The sequence below is a fragment of the Dendropsophus ebraccatus genome, chromosome 12, assembly GCF_027789765.1.
Source record: "Dendropsophus ebraccatus isolate aDenEbr1 chromosome 12, aDenEbr1.pat, whole genome shotgun sequence".
NCBI classification, from domain to species: Eukaryota; Metazoa; Chordata; class Amphibia; order Anura; family Hylidae; genus Dendropsophus; species Dendropsophus ebraccatus.
Genome location: NC_091465.1, coordinates 83,177,861 through 83,204,081, shown reverse-complemented (window position 1 = coordinate 83,204,081; position 26,221 = coordinate 83,177,861). Strand labels below are relative to the sequence as shown.

The following is a 26,221-nucleotide window of genomic DNA, read 5'->3' as shown; positions in this document are numbered from 1 at the left end:
CATCTGTTGCAGAAAATACACCATTTAGATATATGGATTTTTTTTTTATCTCAGAAGCAGCTGCAACAAATCTGCCATGTGTGGGTATGCCATGGCATACCATGGGTAACATTCACACAGGGCAGATTCAGAATTCTTCTAAATGGGATCATTATGGCAGCAAACAAATTTATGCAAGCTGAAAGCAGATAAACACAGTCGAAAACTAGAATTTGCCACATGTGAATACACCTTTTCATTTTTCCTTTTATTAGACTGCATTCCCACGTTCCGTGTTCCGTGACGTGGCATGCCTATAACGAACTCTCCCCCGCCCGGGCACCATCTGTGATAAGATGCTGGAAGCGGGGGAACTGTAGATATGGGCTGTGCTGTAATGACAAAGCCGCGCGGCTGCTTCATTACAGCGCAGCACATATCTGTACAGTTCCCCCGCTCCCAGCATCTTATCACAGATGCTGCCTGGGTGGGGGAGAGTCCGTTACAGGCATTCCACGTCCATGTTCCGTAACGAACACGGAACATGGGAATGCAGCCTTAGGTAGCTGACTAAAGTAATATGCCTACAAAAAGAGTGGACACCCAATGGAACAGAACCAAGAGCAAAAAATACAGGCTAGTGCAAATGTACATCTTAGAGGCAATGGTGCAGAGAAAATGGGCCAAATAAGTCAATACTTACCTATGTAATACTTCATTTCGGTGTCATGTTTGTTCATAAGCTCAAGTAGTCTCAGCTCTATCTGGGCCTGGTTCAAAAAAGCCTTCTTATTTTTAATGATTTTAATGGCTACCCATTCTTGATCATGGTGATCGTATGCCTTCACCACCTGAAAAACAGATTGTAGGGTTTAATATACCAGACAATTCTCTATGGCAGACATTAATAACCCAGCACGTAGAGAAGTTATACCAGTGAAGCCAAACATACAGCATTATATAATGTAAGCTACATCAGCTCCATTCATATCCTAACAACACAGAACTGATTGCAGTGACAATATTGTTGTATGTAAATCTGAACAGACCGTTTAGCTGTTATATACAGGCTCAAATACTTTGGTGACAGACTTCCTGAAATATTACTTTTTGAAAGGAAAATCCAATAGCTGCAGTATATAGAGCACAGCTGTCAAATTGGCTGCCCTCCGGATGTTGCAAAACTACAATTCCCATCATGCCTTGACAGCCAAAGCTTCAGCTGTCCAGGCATGATGGGATTTATAGTTTTGCAAGAGCTGAAGGGCTGCAGGTGTCACACCCCTGCCATAGAGGAAATGGCACCTGGGAGAAATCCAAGAATGGAAATAAATATAAACCTCTATGTCTTACAAATGATCAAGAAGTAATTCTACAAACTTTTCACAACATCCTGAACCTGAAGGTATCCAATACTTATACCTTTCATCTCTAAAATATATGCACACATCTGCCACATACGACAGCTGATACAAAACCCCAGTAACAGAAGCTGGAAGTGGACTCTGCTATGATTGCACGTAGTGAGGGACAAGACTGTCAGTAGCCTTTGAGTTAAACACTATTTTAAAGGGATTATCAAACCCTACAAAACATGGTCACTTTCTTCCATAGACAGCACCACTCTTGGCTCCAGTTTGGGTGCAGGTTTTTCAACTCAGTTCCATTTAAGTAAATGGAGCTCAATTGCAATCCGCACCTCACCTGGAGACGAGAGTGGTGCTGTCTCTGTAAGAAAGTGGCCATGTTTTTCTAATGCTGGATATCCCCTTTAAGAACATGAGAACACATTCCCACAATCCACTCACCTGTCCAAAAGATCCTTTTCCAATCAGTGAATCTATTTCATATCGGTCCATCCACTTCTCCCCATTTTTAACTATGTAATCGTAGTTATCATCATCAAATCCATCGTTGAACACTTTCCTTTCCTTCTTCGTGCTGGAGTCTTCAGGTGGCACTTGTTGGGCACGGCGCTTCTTTTTAGCATAATAAACCTGACATCAAGAATAAAACAAATGTGGTTATCACTTAAAGACAAAAAAAAGAGGCTACATTAGCAAAAATCAATTGCCAAGCAGAAGCTAAAACGATAACCAAAAGCAAAGAATTGGAAAAGTGACATCAGGGCAAAGCGGATAAAAAAAGGCATCTCACAAAAGAATGCGCAGAGCTCAAGTGTGGACTTAGAAACAAAGGGGCCTTTACACAGACCAATTTATAGAACAGACTATAAACAGAAAAACAGGTCATAAAGGAAAGACAGATTACATTTCAAATCCATTCCTGGCTTTGGTTTCAAAAATCCGTCAGATAAATCTTTCTGTGTAAAGGCACCCTAAGACTATTCCTCACACCCACAATAACATTTTCTAATATTACAAAGTTATGGGCTGAAACTAACTTTATTCAACACTATATAAATCACAAGTGACAACTCACATCCCGCCACCTGTTGCACAACTACAATTCCCATAATTCCCGCAGTGCCAAAGCTCTGGCTGTACAGGCATGATAGGAATTATAGTTTTGCAACAGCTGGAGGACCGCGAGTTTGACACCCCTGATATAAATGGTTATGTAGCACTAAATCTGGACAGCCATTGCTGACACTATATTAAGAACCAGGGTCACTGGATGAGTAAGATGGCATACAGGGGCAAGACTAACCCTGTAAACAGCTAACTAGACGTACACTTTGTGATGACTGAGGGTTTTATTTTATAGTCTTATAGTTGTAAAATGATCCGAGACACCAGTCACGTCACGGAGAGAAAGTTGTTTACTTCAAATCTATATATTCCTATTTATTTAGGTCACGATGTATTAGCAAATGTGATTTCCTAATCTTTCCTACCCAGGGAGGAGCATGACTGTGCACTTGGCAAGAGATACCTGTTTAGAGAAGGGCGATATACATCCGGTTGACATTTAATAGTGTGGGAAAAATGATCTGAGAGACAACAGCCATGAGTCGCTGTTCAACAGAAGCAAGTAACTTTTTATTTCCTTTAGGTCTCACAGCTCTGGAGGTAGGTATAGTTCAGGCAAATTACAGCAAGCTGTCTATAAATCAACCGGAATTCAATCGGAATCACCAAGCAAGGTGTAGTGCAGTTACCATTAGGGTGGATAACAAACTTTGGTGTTTATACAGAGTATGGGCCTAGCTCTTTAAAACCTGGATTTACAGATTGCAGTTTTGTCATTTTTCTGCATTTCTTCAAAACTTTGTGGCAAACGTGCATTGTGTGAACAAGTCCCAATTGTTGCTGATGGTAAACATTGAAACTTACCTCATTTATGTGCTTGTAAGTCTTTATCAAGTCCACTGAAAGCTTCCGTAGAGGTGCAGCTGCCGAGTCTCGGAAGGTTAATGGAATCCGCCGTTGTAAGATGGTCATATCCGGCAGGACCTATTGAATATAACAGAACAACATCAGCCACACATCTTTTTGGACCTCAGAAATCAGGATCAGAGATGCCACAGCATCTATATGGCATCAGTGAATCCATTTCTGCCGATCCACAATAAAGCAGACAGGAGGGTAATAAATGGCTACAGGTAGGAGCCTGCCTGGAAGATGTCAGTGAGAGTGGACAGCAGATCCCCAGGTTAAAATGGACCCAAAAACTTAACAGCCTCTGTTCCACAAAAACGGATCGTAAAAATGCTGGACCTACTTTTTTGTGGAACAAATTGCCAACCAAAAATGGATTGGTTTTCAGAACAAACGTGTTGATGACCACATTGAAATGAATGGGTCCTTTTTTCTGTCTGTGCCGATGAGGCCTTAGCGTTAATTTAGTGGTTTAGCTACATTGTAAAGATGAAGGCGTGTTATGTAAATCAGGAAAGGACAAAGTGACCCCAGCAATAGAGCAGATTTTCATTGGTTGGAACCATTTAGACCTAGACTAGACTAATAACTGTACAGTAACACTAACATTTCGCCCATCTTAAAGTTATCCTTATCCGACTTATTAGAGGTAAAGACTATATAGTTACCTGCTGATGATCAGCCATTGATTGAAGGCTGGAGAAAGGAGCGTGGCTGTGCTGGCTCGACATGCTTGCCTCAGTGGGGACAAAGGCAAAAGGGGCAGCCAGACAGAAAGAAGAGGAGGACTTGCATCCTGTACTGCTGCCACCTGCAAGAGTAGAAAATAGAGGAAAAGGTCAAGCACCCCTGAAGGTAAACAAACCCAGCGGCATACAAGTAATATACAGATCATATCAACATGCAGTGTAGGTTGTGGCGGGACGAGAATTCACTACTTTCCTTGGATGTTTTGGAGGCAGGTAATGTAGAATTTAGCGGCCCCGTAGGTATGTTGTGATTTAACAGGTAAGACGTCCAACCCCGGTAAGGAACGGTTTATCAAATGGCCTCTAAGCTGCTGCTAGAAGACCTAAAGGGGTTTTCCTATCCGACAAAGGCATCCCCTATCTACATTGCAGGGGGCTGACCGCTGGGACCCTCAGTCTCCTGAAAATTTACTCCTAAAGAAGCAGTTCACAAAATTTTTTCATTGACCCCCCGCTAGGCGCTTGTGCGTATACTCACCACAGGTGATCAGTATCCCGCAGCGCTGTTCAAATCCGGCGCGCGCTTACGTCCTCTGCTGCGGTGATTGTGATTGAACGCCAGAAGTTATGCTCTCCCATAGAGAATGCAATGTAAAGCGTGACTTCCGGCATTCAATCTCAGGAGACAGAAGAGGGATCACAGCAGCGGATGACGTGAGCGCGTGCCGGATTTGAACGTTTAAAAAGAAAACAAAAAAAAAACAACAAAAAAAATAAATAACAGCAGCTTGCACATGCACACCACCCCTCCATGCATTTTGTATGGACGGTGCAGCTGAATACAGTGTTAGATATTCAAGGTTTTAAGCACCCCCCCCCCCCCCCCCCCCCCCCCCAATAGAGAATGAATACAGAGGCGGCAAGGTCAAGATTCACAAGATCACTAGTTATCCCGTCCCATGGCTTACAATGGTGAAATACAAAGGAGGAGAAAGCTACAAAATGGACACATCTGGAATCAGCATCCTTTATCCTACTTACAGATGATTTTAGATTAGGGTTGTGGGTGACAGAGTCTCTTAAAGTTTGGCCCCTCTCTTGCTGTCATGTTGACAGCATTTGCCTAGGATCCCGACCCTCGGTATCAGCTATCAGTATGATCGACTAGCTATAGACTAGACAAATCTTCCTTTTTTTTATTGCGTATCTACAGGTTGTCAGGCAACAGCTGAGCGACCAGTAAAGTCCCATCCCCTCCGGCAGCAGCGTACTATGAAGCTTAGCGTCACACTCAGGGCTATAGGTCTGCCTTTATTTATGGCTAACAGGGTATGTAAACCAGATGTATATTATATCTGTGGCGTCTATATAGTTCATGTAGCTCTGTGCAGCTAGATGAGAATAAATTCTCGCGCAGGGCCGATCACCCGGCCTTACATAACACACTTAGCCAACACATTTATGTCTTTACACCGGGGAGCGACATGCACGCTGCTCTCTAGTCCGAAAGTATTTCTAATTTCCTCATCTAATTGGTTCAACTAGCTGTACAGGTATCCAATGAAGAACTAGTATCTATGGGCAGGGTTAGTCTAAAAATAAAAAAAAAAGAAGTCAGCTGTGCTGTCTCAGCAGCGGCAGTACCCATAATACCACCATGCACACAGCTGACTAAACACAGCTGCCAGCAGCCGGTTCATGGTTGGCAAGGAAACCGGTGAGCTCCTCCCAACCAGAGAAGAGAACGGAGGATCGGCAGCAGAGAAGCCTTGCTGAATACCAGGGCATGTGTTATAATGTTTATGTTCACAATGCTCTGCGAATACAGATGGAGCCACTCCAGCCGCCCCCCATCCACAAAGACCAATACACACCGCACAGCTGCAGATACGTGACAATGTGCAGCATCAGCCTGTGACACTGTGCACCAGATGACGGCCGTACATAAGAGGTCATTATATTATACACCAGTATTACGTATTTATATTCCAGCATTATAGCTTCAGATTTATCACACATATACAATGTCCAGGTATGGGGTTCATACCGACAGAAAGGAGATCTGTGTGGTGTGGTATATAGAGGAGGTGGTGTCCCGTGTGGTGTGGTATATAGAGGAGGTGGTGTCCCGTGTGGTGTGGTATATAGAGGAGGTGGTGTCCCGTGTGGTGTGGTATATAGAGGAGGTGGTGTCCCGTGTGGTGTGGTATATAGAGGAGGTGGTGTCCCGTGTGGTGTGGTATATAGAGGAGGTGGTGTCCCGTGTGGTGTGGTATATAGAGGAGGTGGTGTACCGTGTGGTGTGGTATATAGAGGAGGTGGTGTCCCGTGTGGTGTGGTATATAGAGGAGGTGGTGTCCCGTGTGGTGTGGTATATAGAGGAGGTGGTGTCCCGTGTGGTGTGGTATATAGAGGAGGTGGTGTCCCGTGTGGTGTGGTATATAGAGGAGGTGGTGTCCCGTGTGGTGTGGTATATAGAGGAGGTGGTGTCCCGTGTGGTGTGGTATATAGAGGAGGTGGTGTCCCGTGTGGTGTGGTATATAGAGGAGGTGGTGTCCCGTGTGGTGTGGTATATAGAGGAGGTGGTGTCCCGTGTGGTGTGGTATATAGAGGAGGTGGTGTCCCGTGTGGTGTGGTATATAGAGGAGGTGGTGTCCCGTGTGGTGTGGTATATAGAGGTGGTGGTGTCCCGTGTGGTGTGGTATATAGAGGTGGTGGTGTCCCGTGTGGTGTAGTATATAGAGGTGGTGTCCTGTGTGGTGTAGTATATAGAGGTGGTGGTGTCCCATGTGGTGTGGTATATAGAGGTGGTGGTGTCCCGTGTGGTGTGGTATATAGAGGAGGTGGTGTCCCGTGTGGTGTGGTGTATATAGAGGAGGTGGTGTCCTGTGTGGTGTGGTATATAGAGGAGGTGGTGTCCCGTGTGGTGTGGTATATAGAGGAGGTGGTGTCCCGTGTGGTGTGGTATATAGAGGTGGTGGTGTCCTGTGTGGTGTGGTATATAGAGGAGGTGGTGTCCCGTGTGGTGTGGTATATAGAGGAGGTGGTGTCCCGTGTGGTGTGGTGTATATAGAGGAGGTGGTGTCCTGTGTGGTGTGGTATATAGAGGAGGTGGTGTCCTGTGTGGTGTGGTATATAGAGGAGGTGGTGTCCTGTGTGGTGTGGTATATAGAGGAGGTGGTGTCCTGTGTGGTGTGCTATATAGAGGAGGAGGTGTCCTGTGTGGTGTGGTATATAGAGGAGGAGGTGTCCTGTGTGGTGTGGTATATAGAGGAGGTGTCCTGTGTGGTGTAGTATATAGAGGAGGGGGTGTCCTGTGTGGTGTAGTATATAGAGGTGGTGTCCCGTGTGGTGTAGTATATAGAGGTGGTGGTGTCCCGTGTAGTGTGGTATATAGAGGTGGTGGTGTCCCGTGTGGTGTGGTATATAGAGGAGGTGGTGTCCCGTGTGGTGTGGTGTATATAGAGGAGGTGGTGTCCCGTGTGGTGTGGTGTATATAGAGGAGGTGGTGTCCTGTGTGGTGTGGTATATAGAGGAGGTGGTGTCCTGTGTGGTGTGGTATATAGAGGAGGTGGTGTCCTGTGTGGTGTGGTATATAGAGGAGGTGGTGTCCTGTGTGGTGTGCTATATAGAGGAGGAGGTGTCCTGTGTGGTGTGGTATATAGAGGAGGAGGTGTCCTGTGTGGTGTAGTATATAGAGGAGGGGGTGTCCTGTGTGGTGTAGTATATAGAGGTGGTGTCCTGTGTGGTGTAGTATATAGAGGTGGTGGTGTCCCATGTGGTGTAGTATATAGAGCAGGGCTGTGGAGTCGGAGAGTTGGAACTAGTTTTGGCTGGAGTCGGAAAAAAATGTACCAACTCCGATTCCAGCTTTTAAAAAAAAATATCTTAGAACAATTTCAAATTGAGTTTTGATATGAATTTTGCTCATCAAATAATATATATATTATGAGCAACATTCTAATAGGACACTGGCCCTATTAGATAAGGGGGGTCGGGGAGAAAGTTGTCGGTCACTATTTTGCAGCTTGTTTCTGAGCTAGAAGAGTCCATTGTGTGTGTGTGTGTGCACTATGGCTGCAGCAGTCTGTGTATGTGCGCTATGGCTGCAGCAAGCTGAGTGTGTGTGCGCTAAAGCTGCAGCAGGCTGTATGTGTGTGTGCGCTAAAGCTGCAGCAGGCTGTGTGTGTGTGTGTGCGCGCTATGGCTTCAGCAGGCTGTGTGTGCGCGCTATGGCTTCAGCAGGCTGTGTGCGCGCGCTATGGCGGCAGCAGGCTGTGTGTGTGCGCTATGGGGACAGCAGGCTGTGTATGTGAGTGTGTGTGTGCGCGCTCTCTCTATGGCTGTGGAAGGCTGTGCATGTGTGTAGGACTCTGTGTCTGTGTGTGTTATGGCGTGCTCCCACACCCACAGTGACCCCTCTATATCACTGTGTGTGACCCCTCTATATCACTATGGCTGACATCTATATCACAGGGATCTGGCATTGTTAGCAGTGTTTGAGTGTATGGTGAATATATCTGTTAAGGGGTTAAACGCAGATAAAAGATCCCTGGTGGTCTAGTGGGGGTATCTGCTTCTCACAATGCAATCGCGAGAAGCACATTCCCCATATTTACCAGGCTGAAACTCAGCGATGTAATGACACTGGGCCAGACTCGGCCCTCGATTACTAGGGGCTTCAGCAGCCCCTACGAATCAAGCAAAGATAACATCGATGCAGTACATATATACTGCATTGTTCTCTATAAGCAATCATGGCATTTTGCACAGGAGTCCCCTTAGGGGGGACTATAAATTAAAAACAGTTTTCAAATAAATTCCCCATGCCATAATAAATGTCTAAGTCACATTTTGCCATTGCCACATGCGGAATCAGCCTGTTGAAAATATTACATTCCTGATCTTGCATGGTAAACGGCGTGAACGCAAAGGCCTCTCAGAGCACAAAAAAGCACATCAAATCAAGAAAAATTTCAAGAGTAATCAAAATATCAGAGTATACACGTGCAAGATACCGATTAGAAGTAAAAATAATGGCGCAAAAAAAAAAAAAAAAAGACATCTCAAATAGCCCTATATACCAATATAGTTTTACCACACAGAAAACGGCGTTAAGAGGAATTCCAACCCCAAAAATATATATTTTTTTTTATTTCACCATGCAATTTTTTTTCAGTTTCAAAGAATATTTTATGGGAAAATTAAGTCTGTCTATACATATAATAAAAAATCTCCAGTCTTTCAGTATTGATCAGCTGCTGTATGTCTTGCAGGAAGTGGAGTATTCTTTCCAGTCTGGAGAGCAGGAGAGGTTTTCTATGGGGATTTGCTGCTGCTCTGGACATGGGCACTGACATGGGCAGAGGTGGTAGCAGAGAGCGCTGTGTCAGACTGGAGAGAATACACCACTTCCTGCAGGACATACAGCAGCTGATAAGTACCGGAAGACTGGAGATTTTTTTATTTTTTTTAATAGAAGTAAACTACAAACCTAATTTTGTGAACTACCCCTTCAAAGTGTCACTATCATTTCAAGGAACCTCTGACATGTTAAAATTTTAATTGTTCCAGGTCTGAGTGTTTAGACCTGTACTGATCGCGAGAATGAGTCTGGAGAAGACAGCACCTAAATGCAGTCCTCTCCCGACTCTGTGTAAAGTGTAAGTCTAAGGGGTCTATTCCACGGGAACGATAATCGGCCGAATCGACCCGATTTGGCCGTTAATCGCTCGGTGGAATAGAGAAAACGATCAGCCGATGATCGTGTCATCGGCTGATCGTTTATTTAGGACCAGATCTAAAATCGTTGGTCCCCCACCGCGCATCGCTACAGTGGAATAGCGGTGCGCGGCGGCGGCGACCGACAATTTGAGAAGCGCAGCATACGTTACCTGGCATGACTTCTCCTCCGCTCCGTCTTCCTCCCCGGGTTCCGCGGCACAGCATCAGCAGTTCCGGAGCGGCCTGACTGAGCAGTCAGACCGCTCAGCCAATCACAGGCCAGTCAGGCCGCTACGGAGTTTCTCGTTTACTGAAAGCAGGGAGCTGTCCTCTCCCCACTTGTTCTCCTGATCGGTTGCGGTCTGAACACTCAGACCTGGACAATCCAAATCACGTTAAAAAACTTTTTTGAAATGACAGTGACACTAAGGGGTTAAAGAGGCTTTCTAATCATTCTATATACATGGCCTGTGCATAGGATAAGTATATACCTGTGCTGTTCAGCCTCCATTCTACCTTTCTTAGAACTTAGGGGAAAATTTATCAAGCTGGTGTAAAGTAAATTTGTCTTAGTTGCTTCTAGCAACCAGATTCCACTTTTCATTGCTCAAAGAGTCTTTAAAAAATGAAGGGTGGAATCCGGTTGCTAGGGGCAACTAAGACAATTCTACTTTACACCAGTTTGATAAATCTCCTCCCTTAATGCCTTTACAATGGGAATGTCTAAAGCAGAAGTGTATGACCCTGGATACCAGCATACATGTCAGTGTACACAGTATAGATACCCCCTGCTGACAAGCCCAAGAGTGAAAAACACATGGCAACATTATTCACATTTCCACAAGGAACAAAAGAGTAACTAGGATTTTTCCATGAGATGTAGGTTATCCACTAGATGTGTAAGCTATGGGAGGCCCAGGCTTACTAAAGCTGCAGCACCAATCTTACCTCTATAGATCTTGTCTGTTCTATGGAGTAGATACTAAACCTGCGACTTTTACTAGATATACATGTTGTATTTATTTATTTTACAAACAAGGGGGGTGGCACAAAGTTGTAAAACTTGATTCATTAACCCGGCCCTGTGACACTTGTGCTAACACCTTGAGGAAGGTGGAGTAAAGAGACATGCTAAACATGAAGGAAAACACCTCGACATCATGGCCCATATCCATCTACAAACTGTGCAGCAGAATATAGTAACTACAGCATGATAGTATGCAAACACACCACCACAGGGGACGGTCCATTTACACACGCAGATCCTCTGACAGATCTGAAGCCAAAACCAGGAACGGATTTGAAAAGGTGAGAAATCTCAGTCTTTCCTTTATGACCCGTTATCTGTCTATAGTCTCTTCCCGACTTTGGTTTCAACATTCTGTCAAATATGGTAAAAGGACCCTTATGTCAGCCGAACCCGCCACTGGCAGCTAGTCTGGCCATCAGAATAAAGTGGGGAATTTATCAAACCCTCTGTTTGCAGTTTGGCGTTTGAAGTGTCACTGTCGTTCTAAAAAAAAACAAAAAAAACTTCTGATATGTTATAGAGACTTGTGAAAAGTTTTGATCAGTCTGGGTCCTAGCGTTAAGACTCGTACTGATCAGGAGAACGTGTAGGGAGAAGAAGAGGCGCAACATGTCCTCTCCCTGCTCTGAGTTATAAGTCCAATTCTTTTCTAAGCGCTCCATTACACGGGACGATTATAGTTCGGAAAATCGTTCTAATTTAAACGATAATCCTGTCTAATTGTAGGCAACGATGGAAAAATCGTTCACGTGTCGTTGATTTAGATCTGACCCTAAAATCGTTAACGGTTTGCTGTAATTCCGCATTCGGTCACTAATCGTTCAGTGTAATTCCAAATCGTTCCTCCTTTTGCTGGGATCAGATGGAGTAAATGATCATAGTAACGATCACAGTAACTAACTACTATCGCTCTGTGTAATAAGGGGAGTCAGGCTTATAACCGAGAGCAGTGAGAGGACGTGCTGCAGTGCGTCTTCTCTCAGCTCATTCTCTTAAAACTAGGCCCCGGGCCAATGAAAACTTTTAAACATGTCTCTATGATACGTAAAGTTTTTTATGGTGACAGGGACACTAAGTTGAAAATTTTTGCACACACTCCTGATCTGCCCTGTGACTGGTATAGACACATTACTTCTATCCAAACTGATCTATTGTCAACATAACACATGGACATGGTGAATTGAATAAGACCGGGTTTATACTTATCCAGTGGCGTTTCCCTCTAGTGCAGTAGAAAAACACATCTTTGAACTGATGCCATTTAATTAAATGGAACAGTTGAAAGCATCCAGTACCTTAATAGTGCCACTGTACAGCAAGCAGCGTTCTGACGTACTTCCTAGATGTTTAAATATAAAATAAAAAAAAGGATAGGACGACTGATGCATTTCTGCCATCAGTAGTCAAAAAAGAAGGGACAGCGGACCACGTGATAAATGTAAACCCAGCCTAAAGCTTCCCGCACAGTTTCACTGTCAAGTACAAGGGGGTTTCCTTTGAGGTCCCCTCTTACATGTTCCACTGTTTCCGAGTTACTATAGTCTCCTAAATGAGTAAGACTTACTAACAGAAACCATTCTGCAGGTGCTGCCTGCTTAGATTTATAGGTGAAGTCCAGTGGTGGGGAAAAACTAACTTTTCCTGTCATGACCCACGGGAGGGGGGGCTGCTCTCAGTCACCGACTAGCGGAGCGGCCAGTCCATCGGCTGGAAAACCTGGAGCCCCTAGGGGGTCCCCGGACTGGTGATCCAGCGCTGTAGAGGCGAGTTGGTGTAGTCTTTTATGTACACCCCCCCCCCCCCCCCGGCCGGATTTCACCTTTATATAGCAATATAGCATAGACACCTGCAGCATAACACTATTGAGGTCATAATCCAGGAAATGCTGCCATATCAAAAAAAAAAAAAGACTGTGCTAGAGCTGTGGGGAGGACACAAAAGCTAGTCATAATGGCTCCTAGAATAAGGGAAAATAGAAGCCACATGGTCCAGCATGGAGAGTGCGGAAACACTTTACATCGCCTTGTGGCGTTAATATAGCTTGGATCGGAGCTGGATTGATGCACCGGCCCCTTGGTATCATCCACTACCATAGAGTTCCACTGCCATCACTAGTGCAGAGTGTATACTGCTCAGAAGTCACCCGGCTCACAGCTCACTCTGATGCCAAAGAAGGCAAGTGAGGACTGAGCACATGGGACTGAACTGCTGCTTCACCATGTATTTATAGCAAGTGAACTAAAAATACTAACTTGCCCCGTGTTTGGGGGGAGGGGGGTGGTCTTTTCTTTCTGACTACATTTTCTGCCTTGGCTGCAATCATGTCAATTCCGTGTGAGTTTACGTATCCCGTTCTATATTACAATAAAGGCCCCTATAGATGGGCTTGCATTGCTACTTTCCAGGGAGATTGTGGACTATCCTAAACAGGTACTCCAGGCAGGAGGCCGGGAAGAGGGGGGGATGAAAGCAACAACTTCAACTTACCTCATAGTTCCGGCGATTGAGATGTAACGTTTTAAGCACGCTCAGCCATTGAGCGGCAGAGGCAGGATCCCGATAAAGCCGTTGTCTGGCTGAGCGTGCTTAAAGCGTCACTTCTCAAGCCCAGTCTTATACCAGGTAGCGCCCAGGAACTGGAGCAGTGCGACACTGCCCCAACGCTGGAATGGGTAGGTAAGCGGACGTTGTTCCTTTCATTCACCCCCTTTCCAGCCATAGTGAAAAAATGACCTCCCACCCAGAGTACCCCTTTAAGGGAGGAGTACTGTCACCGTATCAGGTTACAGTATTAAAACTAGAAGTCATTTTCACAACTGGATATAGACATTGACAGACATGTACCTCCCCCACCCTAATGCTACAGGTGTAGGAACGTCCGTTGTTACCACTGCTGATCACAAGCCACTCACAGAAGAGCTGCAGGGCAAGGGGGTGAGGGTGAGGAGAGTATGTGGTTTTATAATAAAACACATACTGCATTCTTATATTTCCCTGGAAACCCCCTTTGAAGGAGTTAAAGGGAAACGATCAGCAGGTTAGACAAATCTAACCTGTCGATATATCCCTATTGTGCACAGGGCGCTGAGGATGAAGGTATGTCTCTTACCTTCCTCCTCACTGGCGTTTCGTTTGTAGTTATATCCATAGGCTTAGTGCACTGGGGGTGGGACTACAGCCCCAAGAACACATCTGCCACCGGCTAGCCCGCTCCTCCTACTGAATATCAATGAAGCAAGCCGACCAGATCAGCACATTGAGGATGATAGTCCTGCCCCCAGTGCTCCAAATCGCCTTGTTAGCCTGTGGATAGATCTTCAAAAGAAACTAAAATGGCATTGAGGATGTAGGTAAGAGACAGTCTCTGCGTCTTCTGTGCGCTATAGGGACATATCAGCAGGCTGTAAGACTGCAATACTTCAACATGGCGGACAATAGTGCCAACTTCAGAAACAGGTCAAAAGGGGTGAAATCTACCGGTTGATTAAAGCGCTAACCTGCATATTGGTTGTTGAGGGTCCTAAACCACGCATTGACCAGCTGTTCATGTCACCCACAACACACAATAAATGGGGCTAAAAGCCGAGCTGCTGTAATCCAGCATGCCACTACCCCATATCTAGATCTGTTTACTGATTAATGAAGATAGGCTGTCAATTAAACATTTATGGAAAACTTCTTTAAGGGTGAATTTACATGTACCGGATCCGCAGGAGATCCATTGCCAGTTATTTTCTATGAAAATACATACTCGCAGCGGGATTGACATTAATGCCTGCTCAGCCAATCAGTGGTTGCTTCAGGGCAGCGCACTGATTGGCTGAGCGGGACGTCCAGCCGGGAACATTCGAAGCAAGCCAGAGTGCGGAGCAGGTACGGTATGCTCCGGCCGGCGGGATGGTAACTTATATACTCACAGCGGGAAGTCAATCCCGCTGCAAGTATATATTCTCACAGAATATTACTGGCAATGGATCCGCAGCGGATTTTGCTGTGAATTCACAGTGTGAAATTCGCTGTGGATCCAGTACGTGTGAAATTAAAAACAGCTCCACACCTGTTGTGTGTAGTATTACAAAAAATCTCCATAAACTTAAATGGAACTAGGCTTCAATACCACAAGGGAACAAGTCTAGTAGAGTTCTTGGAAAAAGAAGATCTGTTTTTCTAATCCTGGATAACCCCTTTAAAAAATTTAAAAGCGGATGTACCATCAGGTAAATAGCTTTGGGGTTTTTACCTTAACAGATCAGTGTCGGTGCAGGGATGCCGGTGGCGTGGTCCTTTTACCGCCACCCGCTTCCCATGCACAGCGCCAGTCTATTCCTGACCCCCGGCCCTGAGCAGTGGGGGCAGGCCCGCTGGTCCCCAGTGTGACATCTCTCCTATGTGATGCAGCTCTATTAGAATTAATGGAGCCATGTCACAGAGGGGAGGGGGTTTCATCACACTGGGGGTCAGCAGGCCCGACCCAATGCTCAGAAATAGACCAGAGTAGTGCGCAGGAATCATGCAGCATGTACCTGATAGTATATTTGCTTTAAAATAAAAGGCTTGTAGGAACTAACATTAAACAATCCAAAACGGAGGTGTCCATAAAAAAATCTTGCTGCACTGTTAAACTCTTTGAAAACCAGTCATCACCTTCAAGCTGCCTGAACTAAAGGCCCTATTACACCAACAGATCTGACGACAGATTATCTGCCCAAGATTAGAAGCCAAACCCAGGAGTGGATTTGAAAAGAGGAGAAATCTCAGTCTTTCCTTTATGACCTGTTCTCTGTTTATAGTCTGTTCCTGGGTTTGGCTTCAAATCTTTGGCAGATAATCTGTCGTCAGATCTGTTGGTGGAATAGGGCCTTAAGTCATGGGGACGGTCCCTGGCAGCTCCTCCCTGTCTCCTCCCTCCATCCCTGGACTCTGGATGTCACCCTTTGTGGCTATAGATCTTTACATCTTGGCTGACCGGGCAGGCAGAAGCCATGGGGACAGCCTGATGCCTTGTGATTCAGGCTGCATGCCAACTGATAAGTTCCCTTTAAACCTAGTATAAACTTGTCGACCCTGCTCCTAGACCAGTGAGGTCACCAAGTTACATAGGACTGGTTGCTTGCAGCATACACGGGTATAAGTCATTGCTCATATCTTTATCACATTAGGCAAACAGGAATCACAATCACGCCAATAATCTCTTAACGACTAGAAACTTTACTAGACTTTGAAAGGCAGGCTCCACAGTACAACAAAACGAGAAAACAGCGGCCTTATGGTCAGAAACATGGGGTCTTACAGATACTAATAAGGCACCATGGATCTCATCAGGGATGGGGAACCTTCAGTCCCACAGTCGTTGCAAAACTACAACTCCCATCACAGCTGGGAAGCCAAAGCCATATCTTTGGATGTCCAGGCATGATGGGAATTGTAATTTTGCAACAGAGGGCTAAAAGGTTCCCCATACCTAGACTCCAATTCATGGTCAACCAGCTGCTTACAGTAGTTTATGATTTTGGGATTGTTTATAGAGAAACTTCCACAAAAGAGCCCCTTATCTAGACCGGATTTCCTGGGTGGTCACTGTGAAGGGCTGCAGCTCTACATTGATGTGAGGGGGCCTCCTTATACTAATGGATTGTGCTACTTACTACCCTGTAAGATTTCAAAGCCATCTTGAAAGTAAATGAAACAGAAACCGTGACAAAGCAAATATGCAAGAGAGTACCTGTGTGGGGAGGTGGAAGTGAAGACCCTCTGTTTGTTTAGGGGAGGGGAGATGAGATGGATTGTAATTAAAAAGGATCCATTACATAGAAGATCTATCAAAGCTGTCAAAGTCCAGAATACAGAAGCCACAGGGCTATTGTGACCACCACCTGATGGGTCCCACTGGCACAACAGCTTTCTGTCAACACTTAAGCTGAACAAACAAGAGCAAAGTCTGCTCCTAAAGTCAGCATACTCCATAAGATAGGTGAGCTCATGAGATGATCATAATAATAGGGATGTAGCCATCAGATGTCAACTTGTGGCCAAATTGTAAAAAAGGAGTGTCAAACTGCGGCAAAACTACAACTCCAATCATGCCTGGACAGCCAAAGCTTTAGCTGTCCAGGCATGATGGGAATTGTAGTTATGCAACAGCTGGAGGGACGCGGGGGCCCCCCCTGTCCTCAACTATCAATGATCTGTGTATGTCCCCTTCAGAGAAGTGTTTGACTTCGTTAGTAGCTTCTTTAAGACCTCCACCCTAAACCTCCACTGCACAGCCCAGAGATATCTACCTCATCTTCTTGGATATTTGATCCCTTCATGCTAATAAGTGTTAATTTTGCAGTTCAGACTGATTGGGTTTCATGACTATCACGCTCACAGTGGTGCGGCTGTGTGCAGAAAGGATAAAGTTTACAGCCAGTCTCTTAAAATTGTGCCGTTCCCCTCCGTGACGGATCACAGGAGCCGTGCCAAGTGGTCCGTAATTGCCTGGTGATACTCTGGGTTCATTTAAGGTCTGAACTGAGCACAAGGTCTGAGGCTATGAATAGCTGAAAATGAAACCGTCGGTGGGATGAAAGAAAAAAAACAAAAAAAAACACAGGGCCATATCCTGCTCCAACTTTCTGAAACTCTCCAAAAAGTTATCGGTTTAGTTCCCCACCACCATGATAAAGGCCACTGGGCTTTTCTGCGTAACTTTTCTTGCAAACTGAATTCATGTTTTATTTTAAAGACCTACATAAACCAAAGTGGTCTGCAAGCAATGACTCTTGGAGAACTAAAGGACACAGAAGAATATGAAAGATACAAATAGCTGCGTCATGCTGGGAGCTATGGTGTTACCTACAGTCCAGGTCCCACAGGTTAGAAACCAGAGTCTTGCCAACTCCATGCTGATGGATCACAGCCAGACTTCTTTAGGAAGTTTATTTATCACAGTACTTTATTAGTATCTCCATAAGGCTGTATGAACTTTAACTGACACCAAAAGCCAGAAAAGTTTACAAAAAGCAACCCAAAAGTAAAACAGTAAGAATAGGGCACTTTTGATTGGTCCACCGATCATTAGGTCAAAGATATAGCTATGTGCTTCACTCACTGTAATCCTAAGTCTGTGCAGGGGACAGGCTCCTTAAGGCCCTATAACACAAAGCGATTATTGGCCGTATTAAGCTGTTATGGGTTATAATCGCCTTGTGTAATAGAAGACAATGATCAGTCGACTTGCCCGATGTTGGCTGATCACTGTCTTTCCAGATGTTGAAACGTAACAGATCACTTGAGCGGTGACCTGCTGGCATCGCTCTGTGGGCTGCCCAGGCGATCTAACGATCTCCCCGACAGCGCAGCCCAGCCCCCCGTGTAACCGCGCCAGCATGGAGAGGGGGAACGAGGAGCAAGCGAGCACTGACATGACAGGTTGGCGCTCGTTTTCTTCTCTGCATCGCCCCCTGTAATAGGGGCTTTAGACTTAGGGCCCTATTCCACCGGACGATTATCGTTCGCATAATAGTTAACGGTCTCAAACAACTGCTATTGCGAAAGACCTAAAAACGTTCACTCATTTCCATGGAACGATAATCGTTACTTATAGGGATGGTCCGAACCTGTTCGTACAATCCCGGATTCTCAGCAATGATTCCCGCTGTCTTAAACCTCAGTGGAGAGGGTGGATACAGCGGGAGGACCGCCTGGAAAACCGGGATACAGCCACAGCCATAGGCTGTATCCCAGTTCTCCAGGAGGTCCTCCCGCTTTATTCACCCTCTGCACAGAGGTTTAAGACAGCAGGAATCATTGCAGAGAGTCCGGGTTCGTACGAACCCAAACCTCGGCAGGTTCGGACCATCCCTAGTTACTTATGATCGTATTTACGATAGTTTTTTCTTCGCTATTGCGTTCATATCTAGGTCCAGGTCTTCTAAAGCGAGCAACGATTTCTCATTAGGTCGTTAATCGTTAACTGCATTTCAAACGAACGATTATTGTTTAGATTCGGACGATATAACGATAATCGTCCAGTGGAATAGGGCCCTTAGAGACAGACTGCAGTAAGATGAAAAGAAAAAAAACAAAACAAAACACAAGAAGCGAAGAGCTTAGCCAAGCACTTCTCCAAGCTCAATCTAATGATGCAAGGAGGACGGTGGGCCTGAATATGAACACCCAGGCCCTTACAGATGAAAAAGTGTCTCTTGGACCTATAAAAACTGCAGCTAAAGAGAGATTTTCAATCAAAAAAGATGATTTTCCCTAGTCAATGTCTTCATGAAACACAATGAAGTAGGAGGACTGCATTCATAGTTTTAGAGGAACATCCGGGCTCCTGTAACATTGTGTTATTTATGTGCAGTAACAGTGGGGTAACATGGTCAGCCAATCCAATGCCAGCATACAGGAAGCTGCAAGTAGAGGAGTGGGCACACATGGGGGTGCCATTCATCTGTCATTTTGTGAAAACTGGGAATATTTGCTTTGGAAAGGAACATCTGAAAGGTGACAACTGCTTCTGTAAGCCAGAAATGTGCCAAGAGCAGTTGTCACATCAGTAGGGGGCAGCTGGGCTTCTCCTTGGCCAAAATACTAAAAAAAAAAAAAAAAAAATAATAATAATAATAATATGCTGCAGTAATAATGGAGATGAAAGTCACCACTGTCTCTAACAGGTGGAAGCAGCCAATACACCTCCTGCAATACTAAGTCAGTGACGCCTATAGTCTCCAGCATTGTGTCAATGATAGCCGAGCACCGTCCCACATAAAGTTACTGCAGCTGTCTGGACGCTGCCAGATCTGACTGCTCGCTACAATGAGGGTCAACCAAGGCTAAATAAACCCTGTCGCACTAAACTTAGCAACATCAAGCCAGCTCTAATATGCAAACCACTGGATTCTCTAAATGACAGGGTCATATTATACCACTGTACAATTTACAGACCCCACACCTTCTGATAACTTATATGGGAAGTTATAAAGGAGTGGAGCAAGAACAGAACACTGCGTATACAGTATAGCTACAGACCCACAAACCATTTTACAACATTTGCAAAACTTTTAAAAACTTTGTCTTGTCTACTGCTGTCTAAAGTTACAGATCAGACTTGGGATGACTATAACTGAGCAACCTCTAGCCGAGTGAGCAAACACTGACCATTGCCCAGGCTGACTCACCTCAGCCATAAACAAACCCAACAACTCACAAAGAAGTTTTCCAGCCAAGGTCTCAGACTATAAGTAACACCTTTTCAGTTTCTCATAAGTCCGTGCAGAATTTGTGCTTTTGGGTCAGGCATATGATGATCAGGAGCCCGTCCTGCTCTCCCTGAGACAGGTTACAGTATTTGGAGGGGACTGCAGGATGCACACAATGTAGCAGGACTAAACTCAAACCAGAAGTCTGCATGTATGGAGAGGATGATGGCAACTAGTTGATTTTTCACAACACAACTTTTACTTTGTTACCAAAGTTTCAACGTAACTTTTACAATAAGAAAGGACAAGGAGAAGGGTCCTATACTGCCAGTAGCGTATGGTGAGCTCCATGTGATACCACCACCATCAGGCACATTAGAGACGAAGCAAAGCATTAGGACCAAGCAGCGCATCAACCCTAAAAAGTCCTCAGTCTGTATCCACCGCTCCTTCCCAGCAAAAAGATTATCAAGTTATCCACCATCATGTATGTCAGACTAGACAGGACTGGGCCATTTTGCTTCTTGTATGGATTAAAGGACACAATTACAATAGTAAATATATAGATCATATAGGATGAAGCCTTCACATGCACCTCAATGGCCAAAAGTGATCTGAGAGCTTCAGTACTGGACATCTAACCAAAGCCTCAGGGCAATACACAACGCTGTAGAGACGACACAGAGAATGTTCTGGTTACAGTAAGAGACTCTGACCAGTCTATAGGAGAGCAGAGGTCATCTGGTCAGGACACATACTGGAAGAATCAGCAACTACATTACCTGGGAAATGGAGAAATAACTATTTGTAAAAGCTGCCAGACCAGTCACTTCCCTGCTATGTCGCTATTCATGAAGTCATTAAAGGGCGATAATATGGTTAGGAGACACAAGAGCTTACAGTCAGGAATACACTTTACTCACTAGGTTTAGCTGTAACCAAGGGCTGTATAAGCCATTGGCTTCACTAAACATTTGTGCAGCAAGGGTGGCTGCTCCAAACTGAGCAATGGGACAGAAACAACCCCCTTAGATTTAGGATATGTTCCCATATGGTGAATACGCTGCAGATTTATTGCAGACTCTTCAAATTAACATCAACAGGAAGGGCAAACTCTGCCGCCTATCCACCAGGTGTGAACATACCCCACAGCAGGATGGGATGATCCCCTTGCATTGCTTTACATACAGTTGCTTTGTTCCTGGCGAGTCATCAGCTGACTAACCCCAACCCTTCGGGCCTACTCACTGTGCAACAGATCTGAGTCAACAAGCAGGATGACGGCCTATACCAATACATCATGCAGCATAACCTCCCCAGATGACAGCTCCCAGCCACTCAAAGACCATAGAAACTCATGGGTCTCTCTTTCCTTGGTTCTTTTTGCAAGGACTTTCAATTCAATATATTAACTTTACATCCCAGGCAACGTCGTCAGGCTTTTCCCCCTAAGGCCGCAGCATACTATACCATACGACTCTCATGCAATTTTAAAAAAATTGCATTTTTGGGGGGGGGGGGCAATAAATCTTAATGCAAGCCAGATCTTACAATAGTAGAATTTACTGTGACTCCTGTGAAAGCGTATGAGACCAGCTCAGCTGAGGCGTTCGCATCCTACCCACACCCCTCTTATAATGCACTGTTTAACCTGCTGCAGAACTACTTCCAGACCCCTTATACCGTGCTCCCCGGCCTGAAGCTTACCCCCACATACAGGAGCATCCCTTAAAGCAGTGTGCCCAAACCTCTGGGTCTGCAGATGTTGCAAAACTACAACTCCCAGTGTGCCCTGCCTGCCAGGCTGGGTGTGGTAGTTGTGCACAGGTTGTAAGGTAGTGGCACACCAGTGACCCTTCGCCCAGCACCATCTCACGGACATAGCGGGCACCACTTAACCGGTGATAGGTGACTACATCGCGGGCGCTCATGCGGTATCACCACAACACCGATAGTACGGTCTAGGCAGGTATACCAACTTCTGGAAGGCTTCTTGCTGCAGTGGGTCGGAGGCAAGTGACACGCCGGCTCCTTATTGCCCCATTCTGTGGGTAACGCCGTGAGCATTCTCTGAGGGGGCGCCTCTTCAGAGCTGGATGTGATCACCATCGATGTCCGGCTGCAGAGTCACTAGGTAGTCAGGAAACTTAAGTTGTCAGCAAACAGAAGTAAAAATCAAAGAGGAGCGGAGATGGCTGAGCGGTCAGGGATCCATGTCATCCAGTGGTGCCCACAGGTATAACGGGACAGATCCTTCTATATGGGGAGACGTATACACTCCTTCTGTACACAGCACAATGAGCGATGAGGAGGAGGATGAGAGTGATAATCCAGTCATTGAGGACGATGAGTAACCCTGTTCCACCAAGTGCAACCAATAGGCCAGGGCCAGGCGCCGGGCCTTATCTTTGGGGAAGCATGCTACCTGATGGGGGGAGCGGAGAGACAAGGCACGGGAGGGTCCCACAGTCCGGAGCCCCGGGAGCCACGGCAAGGTGAACGCGGGTCATGGAAGGTCACGTCCCGGAGACTCCTGCGGCTGGGCGCCGCACACACCCGGGGCAGGAGGAGGAGGAGGCCGGGCTGGCTGGCGGGCCTCGGTGTACGGGATGGCGGGGGGAGGGTCGCTGCTGTCCCGGGCCGGATGAGCACAATCCCCCGGCTCTGTAAACTCTTGTGCTCTCCCAGGTCTGAGACTCCACACCCTGGGATGTACCACTGCAGCCACCAGCGCGGGGGGGAGGAGGCGCGTCACAGACACAATAATAGGTGACTTCCTCAGGCCCGGCCCAGCCCTCTCCTCCGCCGCCCCCCCTGCCTCCTCGGATGTCCCTTATAGAAGCGGCGGGCTGTGAGTGTGTGAGAGCCGCGGCCGCCTCCCGCAGCTTCACACCATTTATAGTAACGTAAGCAGATCTGTGTCAGGAGGGGGCGCACTCCCGCCGCCCTGTGCGCGCGCCCGACGCTTCCGTTTCAAAACGGGCGGGAAATAATAATAAAAAAAAAAAAGCACCCCCCTCCTCCCCTCAGCAGTGTGTGATATATCGCGACAGCCCCAGGCGCCTCTATCTGTCAGCAGAGCGGCCCGCTGGGTGTGAGGCGCAGGACGGACATCCCCGCTCCCCGGCGGTAGCAGACGGCTGCCGGTAAGAATACATTCTGAGTGGAAACGGCGCTGGGAGCTTCCGAAGCTTCCCCTGGCTGAGCTCCGCTCTACAAGCCGGGCTGTGTGGGCGGTGAGGAGGAGGAGGGCTCAGGCTGAACTGACAGAGACATGTTTGATTCTGCTGAGTCACCCGCCCGTCTCTGAGGCGCTCGGCGGACGTGTCCAACTGCGGGCGGGCGGGAACACGGGAGAGCGCGAGGAGGGGGAGGGGGGAGCTTCAGCACAGCCCCAAGCTGCACCAACGCCTTAGCAACAAGACGCCGATTGGCTGGCGCGCACAGCGGGAACGGGATACGGTGAGCTGCCATTGGCCGAGGAGCCTGGCCGACGAGCGCTGATTGGCTGCTATCGCAGGGACTCCGTGAAGCAGCTGATAAAGCAGCAAGTGAAACAGGCGCAACCATGGGGGAGTTTATAGGGAACGTCCTGCGCCCCCAATACTGACGCTGCACCGTCCTGCGCCCCCAATACTGACGCTGCACCGTCCTGCGCCCCCAATACTGACGCTGCACCGTCCTGCGCCCCCAATACTGACGCTGCACCGTCCTGCGCCCCCCAATACTGACGCTGCACCGTCCTGCGCCCCCCAATACTGACGCTGCACCGTCCTGCGCCCCCCAATACTGACGCTGCACCGTCCTGCGCCCCCCAATACTGACGCTGCACCGTCCTGCGCCCCCAATACTGACGCTGCACCGTCCTGCGCCCCCAATACTGACGCTGCACCGTCCTGCGCCCCCAATACTGACGCTGCACCGTCCTGCGCCCCCCAATACTGACGCTGCACCGTCCTGCGCCCCCCAATACTGACGCTGCACCGTCCTGCGCCCCCAATACTGACGCTGCACCGTCCTGCGCCCCCAATACTGACGCTGCACCGTCCTGCGCCCCCCAATACTGACGCTGCACCGTCCTGCGCCCCCCAATACTGACGCTGCACCGTCCTGCGCCCCCCAATACTGACGCTGCACCGTCCTGCGCCCCCCAATACTGACGCTGCACCGTCCTGCGCCCCCCAATACTGACGCTGCACCGTCCTGCGCCCCCCAATACTGACGCTGCACCGTCCTGCGCCCCCCAATACTGACGCTGCACCGTCCTGCGCCCCCCAATACTGACGCTGCACCGTCCTGCGCCCCCCAATACTGACGCTGCACCGTCCTGCGCCCCCAATACTGACGCTGCACCGTCCTGCGCCCCCCAATACTGACGCTGCACCGTCCTGCGCCCCCAATACTGACGCTGCACCGTCCTGCGCCCCCAATACTGACGCTGCACCGTCCTGCGCCCCCCAATACTGACGCTGCACCGTCCTGCGCCCCCCAATACTGACGCTGCACCGTCCTGCGCCCCCCAATACTGACGCTGCACCGTCCTGCGCCCCCCAATACTGACGCTGCACCGTCCTGCGCCCCCCAATACTGACGCTTGCACCGTCCTGCGCCCCCCAATACTGACGCTGCAACCGTCCTGCGCCCCCCAATACTGACGCTGCACCGTCCTGCGCCCCCCAATACTGACGCTGCACCGTCCTGCGCCCCCCAATACTGACGCTGCACCGTCCTGCGCCCCCAATACTGACACTGCGCCCCCCCCCCCCACACCACTGACAGGAGGGGACGCTGCACCCCCTCCCCACACACACACACACAACTAACAGGAGGGGACGCTGCATCCCCCCCACACACACACCACTGACAGGAGGGGACGCTGCCCCCCCCCCCCCCACACACACCACTGACAGGAGGGGACGCTGCCCTCCCCCCCCACACACACACACCACTGACAGGAGGGGACGCTGCCCCCCCCCCCCCCACACAACTGACAGGAGGGGACGCTGCATCCCCCCTACACCACTGACAGGAGGGGACGCCGCATCCCCCCACACACACACACAGACAGGAGGGGACGCCGCACACCCCCCACACACACACACACCACTGACAGGAGGGGACGCTGCCCCCCCCCCCACACACACACACACACACACACAACTGACAGGAGGGGACGCTGCATCCCCCCTACACCACTGACAGGAGGGGACGCTGCATCCCCCCTACACCACTGACAGGAGGGGACGCTGCATCCCCCCTACACCACTGACAGGAGGGGACGCTGCATCCCCCCTACACCACTGACAGGAGGGGACGCTGCATCCCCCCTACACCACTGACAGGAGGGGACGCTGCATCCCCCCTACACCACTGACAGGAGGGGACGCTGCATCCCCCCTACACCACTGACAGGAGGGGACGCTGCATCCCCCCTACACCACTGACAGGAGGGGACGCTGCATCCCCCCTACACCACTGACAGGAGGGGACGCTGCATCCCCCCTACACCACTGACAGGAGGGGACGCTGCATCCCCCCTACACCACTGACAGGAGGGGACGCTGCATCCCCCCTACACCACTGACAGGAGGGGACGCTGCATCCCCCCTACACCACTGACAGGAGGGGACGCTGCATCCCCCCTACACCACTGACAGGAGGGGACGCTGCATCCCCCCTACACCACTGACAGGAGGGGACGCTGCATCCCCCCTACACCACTGACAGGAGGGGACGCTGCATCCCCCCTACACCACTGACAGGAGGGGACGCTGCATCCCCCCTACACCACTGACAGGAGGGGACGCTGCATCCCCCCTACACCACTGACAGGAGGGGACGCTGCATCCCCCCTACACCACTGACAGGAGGGGACGCTGCATCCCCCCTACACCACTGACAGGAGGGGACGCTGCATCCCCCCTACACCACTGACAGGAGGGGACGCTGCATCCCCCCTACACCACTGACAGGAGGGGACGCTGCATCCCCCCTACACCACTGACAGGAGGGGACGCTGCATCCCCCCTACACCACTGACAGGAGGGGACGCTGCATCCCCCCTACACCACTGACAGGAGGGGACGCTGCATCCCCCCTACACCACTGACAGGAGGGGACGCTGCATCCCCCCTACACCACTGACAGGAGGGGACGCTGCATCCCCCCTACACCACTGACAGGAGGGGACGCTGCATCCCCCCTACACCACTGACAGGAGGGGACGCTGCATCCCCCCTACACCACTGACAGGAGGGGACGCTGCATCCCCCC

At 48.5% G+C, this 26,221-nt stretch overlaps 1 protein-coding gene across 4 annotated transcripts in view; it reads right to left on the bottom strand.

The window, feature by feature from the left end:
- LOC138769944 (dual specificity tyrosine-phosphorylation-regulated kinase 1B-like) overlaps positions 1 to 26,221 on the bottom strand; it is an 81,421-nt gene that overhangs the window by 10,675 nt on the left and 44,525 nt on the right. For 3 of the 4 annotated variants that reach the window (XM_069948714.1, XM_069948716.1, XM_069948713.1), the window contains 4 exons: positions 3,989 to 4,131; positions 3,276 to 3,395; positions 1,788 to 1,976; positions 683 to 830 (listed from right to left, as the gene is read on the bottom strand). In XM_069948714.1, the coding sequence (XP_069804815.1) occupies positions 683 to 830; positions 1,788 to 1,976; positions 3,276 to 3,395; positions 3,989 to 4,051 (520 nt within the window). In that variant the 5' untranslated portion in view covers positions 4,052 to 4,131. Of the gene's footprint in view, positions 1 to 682; positions 831 to 1,787; positions 1,977 to 3,275; positions 3,396 to 3,988; positions 4,132 to 21,927; positions 23,293 to 26,221 lie in introns of those variants that run through there. The other variant, XM_069948712.1, reaches the window with a different exon arrangement.